The 22,067-nt window shown below is 39.1% G+C and overlaps 3 protein-coding genes across 6 annotated transcripts; 2 read left to right on the forward strand and 1 right to left on the reverse strand.

Moving 5' to 3' along the window:
- Window positions 1-343: 343 nt before the first annotated feature.
- Window positions 344-21,058, reverse strand: LOC119066140 (ubiquitin carboxyl-terminal hydrolase 7-like). Of its 2 annotated transcripts, XM_037168432.1 has the most exons (5): window positions 20,908-21,058; window positions 20,622-20,838; window positions 20,333-20,552; window positions 6,247-7,167; window positions 344-2,689 (listed from the first exon to the last, which is right to left on the reverse strand). In XM_037168432.1, exons 1-5 carry the CDS (start codon window positions 20,977-20,979, stop codon window positions 529-531), a joined length of 3,591 nt encoding a protein of 1,196 aa, XP_037024327.1. In that variant the 5' UTR covers window positions 20,980-21,058; the 3' UTR covers window positions 344-528. The 2 variants fall into 2 exon arrangements, with proteins under 2 accessions (XP_037024327.1, XP_037024328.1); XM_037168433.1 differs by lacking the exons at window positions 20,333-20,552; window positions 20,622-20,838; window positions 20,908-21,058 and adding an exon at window positions 7,428-7,893.
- LOC119066141 (zinc finger protein 718-like) lies at window positions 10,246-12,062 on the forward strand. The gene is made up of 3 exons (XM_037168434.1): window positions 10,246-10,512; window positions 10,579-11,535; window positions 11,614-12,062. The coding sequence occupies exons 1-3, from the start codon at window positions 10,324-10,326 to the stop codon at window positions 11,953-11,955; spliced, it is 1,488 nt and encodes a 495-aa protein (XP_037024329.1). The 5' UTR covers window positions 10,246-10,323; the 3' UTR covers window positions 11,956-12,062.
- LOC119066142 (zinc finger protein 2 homolog) lies at window positions 12,847-18,109 on the forward strand. 3 transcript variants are annotated; one of them, XM_037168435.1, is made up of 3 exons: window positions 12,847-13,116; window positions 13,176-14,171; window positions 14,231-14,643. In XM_037168435.1, the coding sequence occupies exons 1-3, from the start codon at window positions 12,928-12,930 to the stop codon at window positions 14,618-14,620; spliced, it is 1,575 nt and encodes a 524-aa protein (XP_037024330.1). In that variant the 5' UTR covers window positions 12,847-12,927; the 3' UTR covers window positions 14,621-14,643. The 3 variants fall into 3 exon arrangements, with proteins under 3 accessions (XP_037024330.1, XP_037024332.1, XP_037024331.1); XM_037168437.1 differs by lacking the exons at window positions 13,176-14,171; window positions 14,231-14,643 and adding exons at window positions 16,713-17,705; window positions 17,770-18,109 and having other exon boundaries at window positions 12,864-13,116; XM_037168436.1 differs by lacking the exons at window positions 12,847-13,116; window positions 13,176-14,171; window positions 14,231-14,643 and adding exons at window positions 16,394-16,649; window positions 16,713-17,705; window positions 17,770-18,109.
- Window positions 21,059-22,067: the final 1,009 nt, after the last annotated feature.

Raw genomic sequence — 22,067 nt, forward strand, 5'->3', positions numbered from 1 at the left:
TTCATCAATGAAGCATTTTTTCAGTACCCTCAGGATGTGCTCATATTTGTTGAGCTCGGCTTTGTCTCGGATTAACAGGCTTCACGCGAAAATTCGACTTTTCAACTTTTCCGTCCTTGTGACATGAATACCTAACTCAAATTATGTAGTTTCTTAGAACTGAGTGGCATACCGAATTGAATGAATTATTTTGGGTGCAAAGGACTGGGGACCTATTACAAACTTACCGCAAAAACCGGCATCTTTCATTTCAAACTGTAGTGTCGTATTCCTACTCCGGAAGATGAACATTTTTGCTTCAGACCGATCCAGTGTAGAAGACTCAAAATCAAAACCGAATGTATCAATTCAAACAAACAATTATTTTTTTTTATTTTATCGACAGGTTGCCCCATGTAAAGCTAACTTATATCATTCTGAACAACTTAAAATTATTCACATTTCGGACAACAATTAATTTACTTCTGACATTATAATCCTTTTCTTTTTTAATTAGACAGTCTTGGAACTTGGGAAAACATATTCGTATCAACACGTCGGCTTGACCATCTCAAATTTAGTCGAAGCACGTCGAGGCTTAAATGTGTTCTTCATTTTATTGAGACAAATTGAAATCGTTTCAGGTGATTGCTGTACAACATCATTGAAGCACTTGGTATCGTCTATTTCCAAATCATCCCAGTCGTTGGGTGACGAAACAGATGCTGTGTAATCGGTCCAATTCTTTTCCGATATTTTCAAACGGGAGCGCAGACGATCCTTTACACTCTGCCACGATTCAGTCATATCGACTTTTAACATAAATGGATGAGTTGTGGGCCTCGACTGCATGTGAGCACGATTTTGAAACACAGGAATAAATTTCTCGTTTTCATGCAGAATTTCGTCATCTTTCGGTATTTCCTCGATGCGAAAGAAGAATGCTTTCTGTGGAAGGCGCTGCTCTTTCATTTCTTCAAAGTAGGTGTATATTTCCGCCACATCTTCGACAAAACTCAACCGGTCTTCACTGACCTTGAGTATACGAAATTTTCCCGATCCCTTTGTCTGTACTGAATCGATAATTTTCTCGGCTGCAGCCAGGATGCTTTCGATTGTTTCATCGTCGGATAGGTATAACGTAAGGCTGCTTTGTTTCTTCATGTCAATGGACAGCCATTGGAATGTAAAATTATGCTTCGTTTCGACATCGATGACGTCTACCGTGTGCAGCCTGTAGAACAATTGGATTCGTTTGTAATGACATTCAAATAACGATCTCAATGTTCCTGTGGATGAACTCGGTACTGGCATTCCTGAAGTGATGCAACGATTTCTGAAAATTTGTATTTTCTTCATGTCGTAGTTCAGTCGCCTTGCAAGTACGTCCAATAATTCCGGGAATGATGACTCCAGCGACATCACGAAAATTTCATCCTCTTTTTGGGTATTATCGGCATTGGATGCAACAAACTCAACGCGACACAAAATGTCCTGGTAATACAAATGGATGCTATTCAATTTGGTCGACACGTCGTGCTCCTTCGGCTCAAAGACAATTTGCATCAGGAGTGTATCATATTGGAGTATAGCGTGATCCATAAAGTTGCTCGAAGTATTCAACTCCTTAACCTTCGTATTTCGGATGACCTGATAAATATTCAATTCTCGATCCGTCCACTCCATTAGTCGATTAAAAAGCGGAACGAGTTCGGCTAAGCTGGCATCTCTATCATGATATCCGTGATGTATGTACATATGACGACATTCTTTAGCACAATAATAGCTATAGAAGACGAGAACGTCCCTATTCACATCGAATGGTGGTAAGACCTCACCGGGCAGAGCGATTTCAGCCCATACTGTTGGTGGTACTGCACTAGATCTCGATATGTCTCGCCACTCTGTGGCCTGTATAAACGATTCCTCTTCATTGAGGTACACTGGAAATGGATTGTTAGAAGCCGCACACACGACTCGCCAGATACGAATTTGATCCATGCCAGACAGGCGATAGGCCGATACCAGAGCCTTCTTAAAATCGTTGGTGGTTATGTTTCTGGACACCGTAAATCTTGGTATAGCGACGAATTTCTTTAAAAGAAAAGTAATGTCCGATTCCAGCAATGTGGTCAACAAAACGAAAACCTCCGTGGTGTAAGTGTAATTATTCAAATTATAGCAATTTGTTACATCTCCATCGGTCAACGACGCGTTTTTCAGTTCTTCTGATATGTACCTCTGTTCAGTCGGTTCAAATACATCGTCGGCCATACGGTCACGCACGTACACCAACATATAGGCGTTCAACTGCATCGACTTAGTCCACTCATCGACGTCATTAGTACTGCCATAATTCGAATCAATTGCATCGAAAGTCGATACTAAACTGATTGTGTCGTCATCGAATTTAAACCATTCCCCCTTCAATGACGGATTAATGTATGCCACATAGTGTCCATGTGACCCGCCACCGCTGTGCGATAGGACAGCGAACAGCGTATACTTCCAGTCGGTCGCTTCTTCCTCGCGAACGTATTCGGTTAGGTTGATGTGTTCATAAAATTCGAAGTAACTGTTGTTTTTCATCACTTGGTTCGTTGTTCCGTCGAATTGGAATCGCAGCAAATGCAAAAACATCACCGGCGGAAGGCTCATGAATAATGTTCCTTTTTCGGCCGCTTGTAGACCGTGGGTTCCCGCATGGTACCTGAAATTTGAATTTAAATTTAGGCATTGTTTAATGTGATGCATGTTCAAACTAATGAAGTAAAAGATTTCATATAGAGATACAGTGGGTCGAGAACTTTCGAAACCCAAAACGACCCGAACTTGGTCCGAATATTCGAAACTCGAAAACCCAAAGCCAGAAGAAACTGAAACCGAATGAATTTTTTGAAATCCGATAACTCAAAAGGTCGGTAAAATTAAACCGGCTTCTGACTGTTTGCTCATCTGAAACTTCGTCTGAATATGGGAGTGGCGGGAAATGTTCATAATTGACTGACAACAGTTGAATGTGAAAGTCATAAATAAAATATATTGCGGGCGTCGAAAGTAGTGCTGGAAACATGAAAAGTGCGGTCTTCAACGCATGTAGCATAGAAGAAGTTAACTTCAACATTAGCAATCCAAATTGCGACATCTAGAGCTGTGACTCATACACGTATTTGAATGTACATTTGCAAAACACCGTTCACATAGCAGTGTAGATATCGCACAATGAGTCACACAAATTTAATTGAAATGGTCCGTTTCTTATAATTTTCATTCCGTATTTGAATTTTATGGTTTTAGCTTTATCTCGTATAGAATGGCAGACGGATAATTGCTTCTGAAAGGTTCTGTGCGCAATTTCTATAACGTACACACTTTTTGTATCAGTTGAGCATATACGTAACCATTCAATTGAAAAAAATTTCCGCTGAGCGTATAAACTCAAATTGTTTATGGAGGTGACATGCAGCAAAGCTTAAATCGACTTCAATAAACAAAGTTCCCCTTCGACATAAACAGACTCATAATTTAATCAATTCATTCAGTCGAAACGTATTTGTCGAGTAAATCGCACGAATTGTAAATTTGGCAAAAGGTGAAAGTCTTGTTCAAAGATCGAAGGAAACTGAATTTAATAAGAAAAATATTCAAAAATTAAACCTCCGAGATGAAGTTTTTCTCGTTTTTTATGGTGTTAACACTGTTGATGATGTACTCGGTGAACAGTTTGGCTGACATTGTTCTACCGAATCCTTATACTTATCTAAAACAAGCGACGAGTGCTCCTTCTTACGAAGAGAAAATGCGCAGATATCCCGAACTGACCTATGAATATGCTCAAAGTTATTCGGAGAAGAAACCGCAGCATCACGAACATGAAGATGATGCTAGCAAAACAACCGAGAGTGCTACGAGGTTCTAGCAGTAAGAAGATATTCCTGTTCCCAGTGAAATAACCAAATAGATACTAAGCAACCAGCAATGTACACTGACAAAAAAGAGCTGAAAATCTTACCTGTTGCAGGTAACTTTGTCTCCAGATAACTTACAATAGCTGCCACAGCTGAGCTCTCTATAGAAAACGTTCAGCTGTAGCAGATTACCCAAAATTACCTGCAACAGGTAAGATTTTCATCTCTTTTTTGTCAGTGTAAACTGACCAACTCACCAACCAATAGAATTTAGTCAATTTTGTGTTTTGCCTCGTACATAAATAATTTTTCATTAAATTTGTTTGCATTGCTTCGTTTTCATTCAATAAAAAGTGATGTCTTGGCATTTTTACTTTTCCTAGTGATTGAACAATTGTTGGTTTCAATTGATCTGTTGACTAAACGTTTTTTTAAGAAACTAATTAATCTCCCATTACCAGCAACGGCAGTCAACATATAAACCATTGTAATGTGGTATAAGAAAGCCGCGGTGTTCCGTAAACTTTCCATTTTATTGTAATTAATGCGTCCGGTAACAACTTCAATGAATAACTAGTGTGTTCGATTCGAAATTGTCGATGATTCGTATCTCTCGAGAATTCCTCATGCTTCAGGATATCTCGAGCATTCCTCATGCTTCAGGATATAAAGCACTTTAGTTTTCATAAATATCCCTAAGTCTCAGATCAGGCTTAGAAGCTTAGTGAGCAGGTACGAACGAAGAAGAGATCGAAAACATTTTCTTAGATTTATGCCAGAAAATAAACATAAACTGACATTGCGGTGTTTGATTCGGGGATCGGAACGGAAGGTATGGAATAGTTATTTTCGTCGCAAGGATGAAAAAGTTGAACATTCGAGTTTTCGCGTGAAGTTTGTTGATCCGAGGCGAGGCCAAGGTCATTAAAATCACGCGAAATTTTCAACTTTCTCGTCCTGCGGACACCAAAAAAAATTCTTCACATGAATTGTTTTCGCTGCAGGAGCATGTAAACATGAGTCTAAAGCCGTATTTTTCATGTTTCAAGCACTTCTTTCGACGCCCTCAGCATGTAAAATCTCCTACAGTTCTCAATTATTTATTGACCTCGGCTTCGCCTAGGATCAAATCTCTCGCTTCAGCAACAACCAAAATTAGTGTGGACGGCCACTGGTTAATTGTCAGTTTAAAAGGGTGTAGTCTGACTAAGGAATATCTAACGCGGAGTTTTGATGTTTGTGCCATTGAACATTGATTGATATCCAGGTAAGCAATTATAATCTTCAACGGAGATACAACGCAATGATAACTCGCTTCCATACATCCGACTATGACTGACTCTAAATTAAAATCCATATCGGAGTAACCTCCAAGCCAGTACCTCAACAATTTGTCAAGTTGTTAACTCGTGTTTCTCACTCGTCAACAATTGAAAATGCGATTTATTCAACGTACTATTTGAAAATCAACACCGAATTCAAGGCATCAATGAGATGCATTGAATGATGATTTTCGGAAACGTTTTCAATCCGACTTAGCTATTGAGTTCAATTCTACATGTTCCTGGTTTCAATGGTTTCAGCTGTTTTTCAGTTGTTGCACTCACATGCAACCTCACTGCCTTATACATACTTGTTTATACGATTTTAAGACAACCACACGTATGACTCGAAAACTGGCATAATAAGGCAGTGAGGCAGTGAGGTTGAATGCACGAAAAATGGGCCAAAGATTTGCTCCAAATGGATCGAAATCGCATTAGATGAGTAGTAGGAGCGATTACGGGACATTGCGGACTGAATCGGCACATGAATAAGTTGAGGCTTTCGGACACTCCGAGATGTTCCTGCAATCTAGAAGAAGAAACGGGTGCACACTTGATATGTGTGATTGCCACAAATTTCTTCAACTAAGACGCAGGATGCTCGGAGACTACGAGGTGGTTCCTTCGGAAATTGCTGCAATAGGACCTGACATCTTAGACAGGTTCCTATCGGCAACAGGAAGGCTGCCTTACATGATGACCGGTAACGGAAACAAAGGATCAACAGATCTGTGTTTCAAGATCTTAACTGATCGTCCCAAACTGACAAATCTAGAGGTTGAATGAAGGTGAAAGACAGCTGAAGCAAATTGTGTCACAAATTTGGTTGGAGTTAACTGTATGAAACGTGCAGCATGATTCTTTTCACAGCATTGCTCCTAGCTTGAACATGGAAAATATTCGGAGGTCGAAGATATCACAGTAAGAGCAGTGCTGTGGTTGTTTACTATTAAAATTGTAAAAAGAACAATGTAAGTTCCGTTGGACCAGTATACCACTCAAACGAAATACCGTACGAAAATTGATTCACTTACTTGTTATCGTCGTCCATCATCTCTGGCGAAACGTATCGTTTAAATGAATCGTAAACATTGGTGGACTTGTCGAGACTCAATTGCACGTCGTAGAAAACTTCTTCTCGTTGACTGCTAAATTCGATGTCACGACATTTCACATATGAAATGAATTTGCCTTGAAATATGCTCGGCAATATCGGCTCCAGCAACGTATTTTTCATTCGGCTCTCGATTCTATCAATCAACACTCGCATCATTTCCTGTACATCGTGTTGCATGAGTACGTCAACGTTCGACCATCCAAAACTTTTGGTCAGATTTTTTGTGCAAACGGACGAGTCCGAAAACTCTAAATTGTAAAACACTTTCTGCAGTGCCAATGCCATCGACGAATTGTCGTCCATTTCAGTGGGTATGCGATAGCATGCTGTACGAAATTTGTTGAGAAAGTAAAGCACTTGTAGTAGCGAGTTCATATAGCAAGTGGCTCCTTGGTTACGAATTCCAACGAAGCCGGTTATCTCTTTCGAACTATTGCCACAGCAGTGTGGAGGCTCCGCTTTCATTTGTACATTAATGATCAAGGAATTGTTCAACAATATTCCTTCACCACCGATATTTGCCTGATGTCTGTCCAGAAAGTGACTGTATCCCCAGTCTGCACCAGCACGAAAGGAATTGCTGAACACCTTTTTGAACTTGTAAGTTTCGTGAATCTGATCGAAAATGCTGAGCTCGCATACAGCCACGATTTCTAATCCCGAATCGTGGAGTTTATTTTCTGTTTCGTCACGGCATACATATGCCGACAAGGTGAGTCCACGTCCCCTGTTGTGTACATTCAGATGAAAAGGAAAACCGCGACAGTAGAACTGTTCTGAAACGGCTTTTCGTGGTCGACACGCAAAGTCGGCAACGTTATCGATCTTAACTGTGAACCTGAAAGATGAAACGAAGAACGAATTAGTCGAATGCATAAGAATCAAATTGCGTTCTGCATAACTCCATAACTTCAAATACAGTCAATGTAAGAGAGAAAATCATGTCCCTAGGCCTGCTACTACGTTGAACATTTTATGAAAGGGAAGACGACAAAAATGGCCTCGACAAAATCCATTTTAAGAGATCAATTCCAAAATCGTACATTAGAGGAACTGATTGCAGTATGGAGTACGGAATAACTATCCCATAAATTCTACCTGAGGAAACCTTTCTCATTTAGTTCTGCGGCGCTAGCAACCAAAGTAGACTCGATGCAATACGCAGGAACGACTTCAATGTGTTCATGAAAATCATACGACTCCTCGCGCCCGATGTAAAGGTCAGTGCAGTAAATATCTGGTAAAGTATTCTCCACTGTATTGTCAGGTTCGGACAACTCGCTGCCATTGCATCCAATCGTAGCCATATCATCTTGGTTGCGTCGTTTGTTTGGTCTCATTTCACGTGGGTGTTTTGGCCGTTTACCCATCAGTCATCAATATTTTCGATTGCTTTACTTTGTTAAAATGATGGATGGTCAGACAGAATAAAGTCAAAATTGCAGATCAATTAGATAAAACGAAACAATTAGACGAATCGCACTAAAAAAATGTGTAACTTTTTTTCACAGTTACGTAACTATACTTGTGGTCGAGAAGTCACTTTACGATTTTATTGTTGCTGACGTTTTTTGTTTTCACATAGCATAAAAGCACATGCACAAGTGTTTGTGCAGGGTTGATAGAAAAATGATCTAGGTTTGACACGGAAATGCCGTCGAAACGACCCAGTCGTCATATTAGCATCTCTCTGCATAAAATCAGGAATGTTGTTCAAGAGAATGTGAAAACGGTGAAAACCAATGAAAGTACAAACCAGGTATGGTCTGTCAATTCATTTCGAAATGTTAACTTTCAGGTTGACGAAAATTTTAACGAACAATTTACAAAGAATTTTGTTGACGTTTAGGTTATGTTCATCTATTAGGATAAAATATTCGTCGTTCGTGTTGTCAAAGTTCGGGTTTACAGGTAATTGGAATAATCCTATGCATCAAGTCGAAGGTTATTCGAAATGTCAAAAATCATCCACAGAGAACCCTAACCTCAACGTATGTGCAATGAAATTTGAGCAGGCACTTTGCTCATGTTTGAAAATAGAAACAAATGTTTTAATGGTTTTCATGGTTTTCTTGTAAAATAATGAGCTTAAACATATACGCCATACAAGAAACAATCATAATTTCACCTTTTATACATTGGAAATCTATTAAATTAAACGTTTTTGTAGATCCGGAAAAAACATAAAATTAAACGGATTCTCAATAATTTCAATTTTTTTCACCGAGTTATGGTTCTCTATGGATGAGCAGCTGTCAGTGTTCGGATTTACAGTTACTTGGACTTGATCTATAAAAACCGGAAGAAATTGCGATTTCATGCAAATTTTCTCTTTAGGCCATACCTATAGAGTACACTTTTATTGGGTGAAAACACATCATTTATAGATCATCTTCAAGGCCGTTTGAAATGCCATCCACGAATGAATGAACGAAACATTTAACGAAACTTAGGTTAGGTTAATCTGAAAGTAACGTATTTTTCAATGAACGTCAACACAAAGTATGGTCGAATGTCAGACTTTGTATGGAGCAGAGGACATAGTGATTTCATATAAACAAACTCACCCCTCACTCACCCCTCATGAGAGGTGAGTTTGTTTATATGAAATCGCCATGTCCTCCGGTTTGTATGAAAAGACCATACCTGGTTTATAGGTTTGTTCCAAATAACTGTAAACACGAACTTTGACAGCCCGAACCACGACAATTTCATCCACAGTAACGCCGCTTGTGTGATATCTCATATAAATATAGCAACGTCGCCTACATCATTCTTTGCTCTCTATTTTCTTGTGATATATCTTCACTCCATGAAATGTCATCGCTGTAAAGTTGGTTCACAAAAAATAGAGCGCTGACATTAGTAAATTTACAGAGAAATAAGCGCGGCCACTCATGGCTGGGATAGAACACGCCTGAGGCATAATTTTTTCAAGAATTGTCTCTCTCATTTCGTCTCTCAATTTCACATATATTTTTGACGTATTGGTTGGATTTTTATATGAAGTTTTTCTCCCATCGGTTACATGTAATCAATCTGTCATCGTCAATTTACTTTTAATGTCAAAGTGTCCGAGAATTGGGACGTGTCCGAGGACTGGTACGCATACCCTATTTCTGATTTTTCATACGATTTTCACTACCGCTGTACTAGCCTTTTCACGATAGCTAAAGCAAGGCTGTATACTTTGGGGAGGTCACGCAGATGCAGATACGCGGGTTACACACCACGTTTCATACAAAAATTTCACCACGCCATACAAATTCAATTTTGGTGAATTTGTTTGTATGGAAAAGGTGTGTTCCCGCGTATCTAATAAAATGGCGATCTGCGTGACCTCCCCAAAGTATACAGCCTTGAGCTAAAGGCCGACTATTTTTTTAGAGCCGAGTAAGGCCAAGTAAGTAGACAGGGCGTCAATTCTCGTGAATTTGAGAATTCGTAACTTGACAGTGTCACCTTAATGCTAAGAGTGGTCCATACGATTCTTAACTTTGGTGATCTGTCAAGTTACGAATTCTCTTGACCAAAGCACGAAAAATGAGAGTTTACATAAGGTTACACGATGAAATCAAATTGACATTCGTGTTAGACATTTTGCATGGATATTCGTTTTTCAGACATTTTTCACCGACCTCCAGTAAAAAACTTAAAATGAACAATAAAGCAGAACACATCAATAAAAGTATACTCTATAGATACGCTCTAGTGGCAAAATTTGTATGCAGCGGAGGAAATAGCGATTTCTTATAAGAAAACTCACCTTTTAATGAAAATCATTGAAAGAGGTGAGTTCGTTTAAATGAAATCGCTATTTCCTCCGGTTTGTATGGACAGACCATAACTGGTTTGTACTTTCATTGGAACACATGCGATACGTGCTGTTCATATGGTACTTTTAACAAAGCCAATTCAGCAGACAAATCATTGGAAGACAATTAAGCAGAAAATCTTTGTTTACGTTTCGAGCTATCAGAATTGGCAAGATATAATGGGTTACAACGATTTTTTGGAACTGATTACAAGAAACACCAGTAATAAACTGGACGATTATAAAGAACTGTGTCGCATTTGTCTGGAAAATCAACCAAATAGTGTTGACATTAGCGAGAACAGTTGTAGTTCTGTGAAGCGAAGTGAAGCAATCCGGAGCAACTACATCACCATTTCTAAACAATATGTAAATTGAGACAGTTCATACCACATGAAGGACAATAATGTAAACCCTATTCGTGTATTGTTTCAGTTGCCAACATCGGATGAATACCCGAAATTTGTGTGCCCGTCTTGCGAGATATATTTGGGTCAATTGGCGCGATTCGCTCAACAAATCGAAGAAAATGCCGAGAATTGGGAAATATTTTTGTCCCGGAGACGAATGGAAGAATGTGCGGACATAGTAGATGGAATCAAAATCGAAATCGGTGAGGAGAAATGCGACAATGGACCGGTTAACGACACATACATTGCCGATGCATTGGAAATGGCGGAACTGCCTCCAATGAAAATTGAGGAAATATTTGCTGCACCCTTGCCAGCAATAGACTCAATAGACAAGCCAAGAAAAAAGTACAAGAGGAAACCAAAGTTGTCATTTGTGACCACTGTATTCGAACGGACTTGTCAACATTGTGATGAACCAACGTTTTCGTCGTTGACACGATTGTACAGTCATCAAAAGCTGATGCACCCTGACATTAGAGCTTACAGCTGCGATCTCTGTGGTAACAAATTCAGGGCAAAGGATGCAGTGGTTAGGCACATGAAAGAGAGACATGCAGACAACGGTCGGAAGCATCAATGTCAATTTTGTGCCAAACTATTTTACACCGATCGAGAGGTGAAAGGACACGAGAAATGTCATCTGAATGAACGATCCTACGTTTGTGATTTTTGTGGTAAAGGATTCAACAATAAATCCGAGTTGAACGCTCATTTAAAGTCGAAGGCTCACAATGCGAATTATGCGATGATAAAACACAAGAAATACGCTCGGAACAAAGCGAACAACAAAACGGTCTACCGCTGTACGCTGTGTGTGCCGGCAACAATTTGGAGTGACTTGGAGGAACGGACCAAACACCGAGATATGGCGCACAAAATATTCGACTGCGGCGTCTGCAAGAATTCATTCTTAACCATAGAATCGCTGAACAGTCACAAGTTGCTGCATTCGAACAAACCGCGACCTCACGTTTGTAAGGTAAGAATTTGGTTTTCGCGACAGTCATACTTTGTCGTTCCGCTTTTAACAGTCATTCACGATTGGTGCTCTTTTCAGGTGTGTAACGCTACATTCAGTCAAGCCTCACACTTGACATCACACATGAAATGCAGGCACAGCGATCGGAAAGCATTTCCATGTTCGTTCTGTGGGAAAACGTTTCCCGAAAACTTTAACCTAACGTCGCACGTGAATCTCGTACACAAAAAAGGTGAGCGAGTCAAATGCAACGAATGTGAAGCGAACTTCTCGTCAACCAAATATCTTCGGAGGCACATGCTGGAGAGGCATTCAACGACACCGTCTCGGTATGACTGTAAAGATTGCGGTACGAAAAACAGTTCCGGTCGAATGTTGGCGCTACACCGACTGAAATTTCATACGAACGACAATCAATAATAAACTGAATTTGTTCATGGTGCAATTCGAATAGCTGTTGAAATGTTGAAATTTGAACCATGTCCACCCTCCATTGTGTGATAAAAAAAATTATAAGATTGGATCCTCAAAAGACATTAGTTTTGTGTGGATGGCTAGTTTTCCTAAAATCCTAATAGGATAGGGTACTATATCTGACTGGATGTCGCTAAATAGTTATTTGTTTATCGAGGGAGAAAATAGGAAATTCCAATAAGAGCCATGTTTGCGGCCAGAGCGAAGCAAAAGTGCCTTATTTTCTTCCCTCGCATGAGAAACTTGCGTTTCCTTGAAAACTTGTCGAATGGCATTTCTAGTGAAAAAGGTGCGGCACTTTCGCTTTTATGGGGAGATAATAGAACTTTTTTCATTCGATGTTTTCGTTTCGTGGAGAAAAACGGCAAAACACAACATCAATTTCAAACATTGTGTTCACCTCTGGGAGAAATGGGAAATTCCAACTCGAGCGAAATTACGTCCCTCGCTTCGCTCTGGCCGGAAACATCGCTCTTGTTGAAATTTCCTATTTTCTCCCATCGTTAAAGAAATAACTACCGTGATGAGGGCCCAAATTGCGAGAAAAATTCTGAAATTTATTTTACGTCCAAGACACGAAAAAATAAATGGTAACCCTCTCAGCTCCACAACAAGATCATATTGAGTATATTAGGAATTGCCGCAGATATGTTTCAACCAGCTGAAATTATCTGAAGGAAACTTAGACTAAAATTTTATTCCCCTTTCCCGTACTTGATTAGAAATACTTTTGTTCTCAGACTTTCGCTTTGTAAGTGCTAGTGTTAACGGTGTTAACAGACGAGATCTCTCAATATGTTCCGAAAGGTACATTCATAAACTGAAACGAAGTGAAGAAGAAGAATGTTTGTTTTGAGGTAACCTTCGATGACAGTAAAACTTATATGAGTTCTCTGAGTTATCTCTTACTGTTACAAAATGAGTTACTCCGATTTTTTGGAACTGATAAAGCGAAATACCAGCAATGAACTCGGCAATTATCAAGAACTGTGTCGTATTTGTCTTGAAAATCATGCCAATGGGGTTGACATTAGCGAGAATAGCTGTAGCTCGATAAAGCAAAGAGAGGCCATCCAAAACAACTACAACACCATCACTAAACAATATGTAAACGGAGACAGTTTTTGTATGATATCAGACAATAACTCATTCGTGTATTGTTTCAGTTGCCAACATCAGACGAATACCCGAAACTTGTGTGCTTGACGTGCGAGACAAGATTGAATCAATTGGCGCTTTTTGCTCAGCAAATCGAAAAAAATGCTGAGAATTGGGAAATATTTTTGGCAAGCGGACGAACGAGCACCGACGTAGCAGATACATTGAAAGATTGCGGTGATGACTGCAAACCAGTCGTAGAGAGTGAGACTATCGAAATCAAAATTGAATTCTGTGAAGGGAAATGCGACATTGAGCTTGATACAGACGCGAATATTTACGATGCATTGGACGTGCCTCCCGTGAAAATTGAGGAGATAAACACCGAATCCTTCAATGACGTGCCAAAAGCAGCCAAACGTAAGCGAAAGAAAACGCGGACACTGTCTTACGCGAATTCGAGTACCGAATTCGAAAGGACATGCAAACATTGTGATGCGCCAACGTTTTCCTCGTTGGCACGAATGTACAGTCATCAAAAACAGATGCACCCGGGCATCAAAATTTACAGCTGTGATCATTGTGGTGCCACATTTATCAGCAAAAATGCAGTGATTTCGCATATGAACGAAAGACACGCGAGCTGTGGCAGAAAGCATCAGTGTCAATTTTGTGCCAAGCTCTTTTACTCTGACCGCGAGGTGAGAGGACACGAGAAACTGCATTTGAATGCCAGGTCTTATGTTTGCAATTTGTGTGGAAAAGGATTCAACCAGAAAACACGTCTGAACGTTCATTTACGGTCTAAGGCTCACAATGCCAATTATAAGACGATAAAACACAAGAAATATCCGCGGAAGAAACAGGTTTACAAAAAAACCTACCGATGTGAACAATGTGTGCCAGCCACTGTGCACCCGAACGCGGATGAATTAGCCAATCATCGTAATTTGGTGCACAAAGTATACGAGTGTAACGTATGCAAAAATTCGTTTTTAACCGAAAACACGCTGAACAGTCACAAGCTTCTACATTCCACCAAGCCGAGACCTCACGTCTGTTCGGTAAGGATTTTGTTTTCGCATTTTCTTTGTTGAAAATTCGTGATAGATATACGTTTCAGGAGTGCAACGCTACATTCAATCAATCCTCCCACTTATCGTCACACTTCAAACGCAAACACACGGCCGAAAAGTCCTTCGAATGTGCACTTTGTGATAATAAAGCGTTTTTCGAAAATTTTGAGCTCAATTCGCATATGAATCTCGTGCACCGAAAACAGGAACGAGCCAAATGCAACGAATGTGGTTCGGATTTCGCATCGAACAAATATCTTCAGAAGCATATTCGGCTTCGGCACTCAACGAAAGCGTCTCCGTTCGATTGTAATGATTGCGGCAAGAAGAACGAGTCTCTGGGAAAATTGGAGCTACATCGACTGAAATGTCATAAGGCGGACAATGAAAAATGTGAAATTTCTGCAGAAAGTACTCTGCCAGATGGAAGGGAGTAAAGAAAATAAATATTTTTTATTGAACAATAACTTGAATTTTCTCAAATGTACGATGCATAACTCTGCAGGCGTAGGAAAACACCAACCGGACAAGAAAAATAAAAAAGATGGAAGGACCTAACGACTCAAAATCGTTAAACTTTCATTTTCCACAGTTTTCGTCGATTAAATTTTGAGTCCGATATTCTTAACTATTCAAATTTGTTCTTCTGAATCAATCTGCACAGAAATGTTTAATATGAGAAAAGGCATGAAAATCAAATTTTTACTATTCGAAACTACAGTCTCGGAATTAAAAATAAGAAGGAACAATTACGTTCCAATCGACGCTATTCATTCCACTTTCCACGTGCACTACCAACGTTACGACATTTACGCATGTATTACAAAGTGTAAATAGGTGTCTTCCAAGGCCGTTCAAAATGTCAATCGTCATTCACAGAGAAGCCAACACAATCTCAATTTGAAGTTTTAACGAACAAATTTGTTTAAGTTGAGGTTATGTTTGCTTCTGTGGATGAGGGTCGGTTGTTTTCGGCCTGTTGTTTATCGTACGGTAGAAGAAACCTATCGCATATGGAATGAGTAACGTCGATTGGATTGCAATTGTTGAAAACATAACTTCTTCTACCTCTTCCACCGTACGAATTAACGATAAAAAACCCAAAGAACATCCATTATCAAGACCCGCAAACAACACGAGTTAGGCTAGATTAGAGCATCCAGACAATTCAATTTTCAATCAATGCAAAGAAAAAAAATGAATCGATTTTTTATAACTTATTCTAAACGTCAAAACCTTAATAATTACCGATACGGTGGACGCACATATTCGATTTTACACTGTTTTAAGACATTCTATTGATCAAAAATGTGGTCAAAAATATATGTCTAGCTACCGGGCAGCTCAAACAAAATTTCTTATCGCGGCTAGAAACGGCCTAAGTCAAGTTTTGAGCGGCTGACAGAACTCGGTGCCGTGCGAATGTTATTATTATGGGAAATTTATGATATCCACAAAGAGCCTACGGAATTTCTCCTTTTAAGAAGAGGAACGTAAATGTGTTTGTTCAACCCTAACAGAACGAGTACTAACATAAAGGTGTTCTGCTCAACCCTAACAGAATTTCTCCCTTTACGAAGAGGAACGTATTTACGGTTTTCTGCTCGACTCTAACAGACTTTCTCCTTTTAGGAAATGGAACGTAGAGACGGTGTTCTGCTTGACCCTAACCGCATTTCTCCTGTTACGAAGGGGAACGTAGAAACGGTGTTCTGCTCGACTCTAACAGACTTTCTTCTTTTAGGAAATGGAACGTAGAGGTGTTCTGCTCGACAGTAACAGAATTTCTTCTTTAACGAAGAGGAATGTAGAGAGGTGGTTCGATCTTAAGATCAACGTCTGAAATATTCAAAAAAAGTAAGTGGAGATTCTGTGGATCAAGGTTATCGGTTTAATTTGATGTTTGTTGTTATGACAAAATACATTTTCTGAGAGAATCAATGAATTTTAGAGACATACCGAAGAAGAATTTTTTACTTAGAATAACGTTCTGCGTTGAAAATGTTGAAAGAGCTGTACCTAAAGAATCTCCATTCAACAACAGCACACTCTCATCAGGAATGGAGGCTAAAGGTTATTGAGTCGTTACCTGATATTTAATTGGAAATTACTTTTATGTAAAATGCTCACCTTCATCACAGCTGACTATATGTTCCCAAAAGTTTATTGATTGAATTGAAACAACATGAATAAGAAGACGAAAAACATTTTTTTTGTTTTGTTTTTTCCATTTGATAATAGTGCGATTCTTCGGTGTTTTCTCGTATAAGTATCAAAATGAGTTACACTGAGTTTTTGAGTCTTATAACGCGAAATACCCATAACAAACTGGATGAATACAAGAAGCTTTGTCGCTTTTGTCTGGAAATTCAACCGAATGGAATTGACATTACCAATTACAATTACATTTTCAAGGGGCGCAGAGACGCTATCCTGGAGAACTATAGTAGTGTCACTAAACAATATGTAAGGACACGGATGGTTCTACACTGAAGGATATCAAAGGAATTTCATTATTTGTTGTTTCAGCTGTCTTTATCGGATGAACTTCCGAAATTCGTGTGCTGGGGGTGCGAGACAAATTTGAGTAGATTAGCTCTCTTCGCTCAACAAATCGAACAAAACGCCACAAATTGGGAAATATTTTTGCAAAATGGTAGCGACATCAAAGACTACGACAGTGAACTCAATCAGATCGATCAGATAAACGAAATCGAAGAAATCAAAATTGAGTACTGCGATGATGAGATCTACGAAAATGGTCCTGATACAGAGCCAAACATATCCGATGCATTACAAAATTCGAAGGTGGAAGAAACCGTTGGCACAGTCAAAGAAGCTAGTACAGACGCAACGATCCAACGGAGGAAAATTGACTATTCCGAACCGCGTCCGTTGTTCGTGAGTCTTAGCACAGACTATGAACGAACGTGCAAACTGTGCGACGAGCCAACGTTTTCTTCGTTGGCACGTTTCTATAAACATCAACGTCAGAACCATCCCGACGAGAAGAGTTTCATTTGTGGTATTTGCAATTCTGGGTTCAATAACAAGAGTCGCTTGGTCACTCACATGAAAGACAGACATGCGAAATGGGGCAAAAAGCACCAATGTCAATTTTGTGCCAAACTCTTTTTCACCGATCGAGAAGTGAAAGGACACGAGAAGTTGCACCTGAACGCACGATCGTACGTTTGTAATTTGTGTGGCAAAGGATTCAACCAGAAGACAATTCTGAACATTCACATGAAATCGAAAGCTCATAACGCAAATTACAAAACTTTCTACAAGAAGAAGAAGAAGACGTACAGAGCGTACAACAATAATTCGAAAAAGTCTTTCCGATGTCAGCTATGTGTACCGTCGTCTGTATTTGCAACACCCGAAGAACGAACAGCTCATAGAAATGCGATGCATAGAAAATACGAGTGCAACATTTGCAAAAATTCATTCATGGCACAGGAATCGCTTGACTGTCACAAGTTACTGCATTCGGACAAGCCTAGACCATTTGTGTGTACGGTAAGTAATTTCTCGTTAGACCGAAGCGTATCGTCAATCCTAATGTCAATCGTACAAATCTAAGGTTTGTGATGCTACGTTCAACCAATCGTCTCACTTGGCGTCGCACTTCAAGCGCAAACACACGGACGAGAAAACATTTCACTGTTCACATTGCGACAGAAGTTTCTTCGAAAGCTGTGAACTGAACGCTCATGTCAAACTGGTGCATAGAAAGCAGGATCGCGTCAAGTGTAGCCAATGTAGCTGCGACTTTGCAACGGAGAAATATCTACAGAAGCACGTTTTACAGAAGCACACGACTGAGGCTTCGCCGTATGATTGTAAGATTTGTGGCAAACGAAATGAAAATGGTGTAAGACTGGATCAACATCGACTGAAATATCACAGATTCGTTGACTGAACGATAATTTGTTTCGTTTAATTCCCTCGTCACTCGTACTCTCTGCGGATGAAGGATTCTCTCGCAGTTGTCTGATGTTTTACCAATTTTTACCTATCTCATATTCGATCAATGGCTCTCTTCTGCATCAATCAATGACAAGTCCTCAATGAACACAATCCTGATCCAAATTGGCATCCTTTGAGTCGTTCTCAGACGGCAAACAGATCTAGGACAGTAACTGAATCTATTACTTCATTTGGTCAAAGTATTTTCGTCGACATACCGAAATAAAGTCTCTCACTTCATATGTTTTAACATGCATCATGACGACGTCAGCTAGAGAATATTATATATTTTGGTCGATAACAGATGGTTAGGTGGATCCAGATCAGGGCGGCTTGTTTTATAAAATTTTTATTATGAAAAATTCTGAAAATTCCGAATAATTCGGAGAACAAATTCCGAAAATGAAATTAAAATTCTCTAAAATAATCTTCTGAAAGTATAACCTTTGAACAATTTAGCAGGGCCTAATATTTGTCAAACGTTTCACAAATTGGCAAAGCTTCACAAAAATTGACAAAGTTTCACAAATTTTACAAAGTTTCACAAATTTCACAAAGATTCACTTCTGCTTTTGTACTCAGATTTTTTTTTTAAATCTGGAATTTAACCCAAATTCTGTGCATATCACCAAAATAAATAAAAAAAGTAGACCGGGAGCCTTGGTGCATATCTGCATAATATAGGTACCGTTTAAGAGGCACCGGAACTAAACTAAAATTGTAGTCTACATTTGTGTGCCTCATATTTCATTTTTGATGACATTTTTCCATCAGAATCCTTTTTCAAAAATGTACGACCGCAATTCCGACCACGAATGTGTTAGCTTTTAACAGAAAATACATTTGGTTGTAGCTCTGAGAAAAAAGAGCAGTTTAACGAAATTTTCATAAACTGTTCAGTTTTCTCAGAACTGGTGAAACTGCTGCAACCACATGTATTTTCTGCTGAAAGCTACAACATTCGTGGTCGGAATTGCGATCGTACATTTCTCAAAAAGGATTCTGATAGATATCATCCAAAGTAAACTAAAATCCACTTAGGTTGAATAGGGTGACAATTGCTTATTGTTGAACAGATTTCGTGAGGCACGAGTGGTCTCCGATGTGTTGTTATGGTCTATCTAGGTCCATGTTTAGACGAAGTCTTTCTCTTAGTGAACAGAAATGAAGAAATTGTCATCCTAGCGAGGATCAGCTAATATGAACCTTAATGGGGACTGAATTTACGAGCATCTGAACAGTTGGACTGAGAAACCAAATTTGCATTTAAATTTCTACTCATTCCTTCTCTCTTTTGTAAGTGACAGGCAAAAAGGGAGATCCAAGTAATCACTTCCACTGTCAGTCACGGTCTTTAAAAATTGCCCTAATGAACGCTTTTCAGCAAAGCACCGATGCCTCTTAAAGCCAATGTCAAAATATTACACCATCTGATACGAATAAAGAAGTTCTTCTACGACTATTATTCTATTCTTTTGAGAGAGGGCTATGGTATTCCCAGGCAAAAAGACCTTTGTCTTTTCACAAATCGAAGAAAATCAAAATTAGTGTCAAATTTTTGTTCGAAAGCTTGGTGAGCCTGACAAATTGAATATTCGAAGATTTGACTTGTCTGACACAAACGAAAATTATAAGATATGACTAATATGCACACAGGCTCTCAATCTATCTTTGTGACTCTATGGATGATCTGTCGGTCGGTACCAAAACAATAACATAAAACAAATGAAGTAATAGATTTCAATATGTCAAAAGTGTTTCAAGTGATCACGGCAGAGTAACTTTTACTTTTACTCTTCCGTGAAGTAATAGATTCGATCTGCTAATTGATATGTTTACCGTCAATGAAATTAAATGAGTTCCAATTTGAGCTAACGATTCAGTTTATTTAGAGCTTGTCTGTGTATGTGACGCAATCATTTATTATGTAAGTATAAGACCGACGAAAGTAACTTCTGACTCTTGTTGGTGAAACATTTTTTTTTAGTAAATTACAAGTTAGATCTAATGAAGTAACAGATTCGCTTACTTGAAAAATTTTAAAATGCATAGATCAACAAAAGTTACGGGCACGATAGGCACACTGGAGATATGTGACAGCTATCATACAACGGAGAGCAACCTTCTTATTTTCGGAATATTTAGAAGACAAAGGAAAACAAAATCATCCGACCTACCTTAAAATACCCCGTTGACCTTCCTCTGGCGATGAGCATAGTTCGGCAACCAGAGTATAATCTTCAATATCTTCATTACGATCGGATTCAACGTCTAACTCATCACAGTTCGACTTGTTCTGCTCATTGTTTGTTATGTCTGACGGAAATGGATTCACCTCTAGTCCATTGGTGTCAGTATTATTTTCGACATTATCCAGGTCCCAATTCGACTCAATGGCTGGTGAAGACAAAGTTAGAGATTATCTTTCGCACCAGGCAAGTGTGGATAATCATTTTTGGATCTTACTGTGGTTTTCTGTTGGACCCGAAGTTCGATCGTCGTTCCCAACTTCTACAAATTCGAATCCCAATGCGGTCGTTTGATTCGCGAATTCCAGATCCAATGCATTATACAGGTCGTCGGCTTTATCGTCTGTATTAATTTGTGTTTCGGATTTTTCCATTTCTTGAAAGTCACCCGCGTGACTTAACCTCTCTTTTGTGTTCGACGTAAATGATGGAACCTGTGTTTTGTTTTCGGATGTGAACTCAATGTTGTTAGCTGATTCAGTTCACTGGCAAGAACAACTTACGTTCACGCTGCTAATTATCTGTGTTTTTATTTGATGAAACAAATGGCAAATGTAATCTTTTATTGGCTTCATGAGGTAAAGGACGTTAAATTTCTGTTGACATTTCACATAATCTTGTTTTCAAAAACAAAGCACCGACAGGGTTTTCAAAACGTACTTAAAGCTGAGTATTCAGTTACTTGCTAACAGAAATTTCAAACAGTATACGAAGGCTCAGTTTTTGGACAGGTTTCTGTTTGACAGCTCAATACATCATGCGCAAGTAACTGTACAATTCTTTACTGTAATGCAAATATTGGCTCAAGCTCTCACACGGGAGGTAAATACCCTCGCAAATAACATTGATTCAAAGCTGTGAACTTTGGGGGAGGCATATCTGTAACTGCGTGACCTGCCCAATAAGTTTACAGCCTTGTTTTGATTGTATTAATTTATTCTCTTTTTTTGTTCTCAGAGAACGAATGTGACTTTCTCTGGGAGTTACTTTTAATGGAGAGGTCATGGAGATCGCAATTTTATTAGATACGCGGGAGCAAACCCCTTCTGATGATTTTACATGTAAAAAAAAAATCACCACATCATAGGAGGTGAATTTTTGTATGAAATCGGTCATTTTATCATCAACTGTGGTGTGTCATCTGAGTATTTGTGCGTGACCTCCCCAAAGTTTACAGCCTTGCTATAGGAGAATGGAGTTTAAAAATTTAGGGTAAAATCTATTACAATTTAGTACTTTTCTTCATAAAAAGACTGCTGTCACTGAATTATTTTTTCATGAACAAACTTCACTGCTGTGACATTTCATGGGAATGAATCAATGTGAAGTTGTTACACAAAAAAATAGTCCAGTGAGATTGAAGTACTATAAAAAGATGTGGCGCCTCTACAGGCGAATAAATGACCAGTTAGAAGTCATAAACCGAAGCGATAGCGGAGATATGTGGAGCTAGTTTTAGTTTAGCATGACAGGCCGGTTTGTTAGACAATCTAACATATCATCGAAAAACACCTGGCTTTCAGGTATAATATCGAATAAATTCTAGTGCAATTTTCCAATGAAAGTATAAACCATGTATGGTCCGTTCGTACAAACCGGAGGACATAGCGATTTCATATAAACAAACTCACTTCTTATGAGGTATGTATATCCTCCGCTACAT

Source organism: Bradysia coprophila, chromosome IV, assembly GCF_014529535.1.
Source record: "Bradysia coprophila strain Holo2 chromosome IV, BU_Bcop_v1, whole genome shotgun sequence".
NCBI classification, from domain to species: domain Eukaryota; kingdom Metazoa; phylum Arthropoda; class Insecta; order Diptera; family Sciaridae; genus Bradysia; species Bradysia coprophila.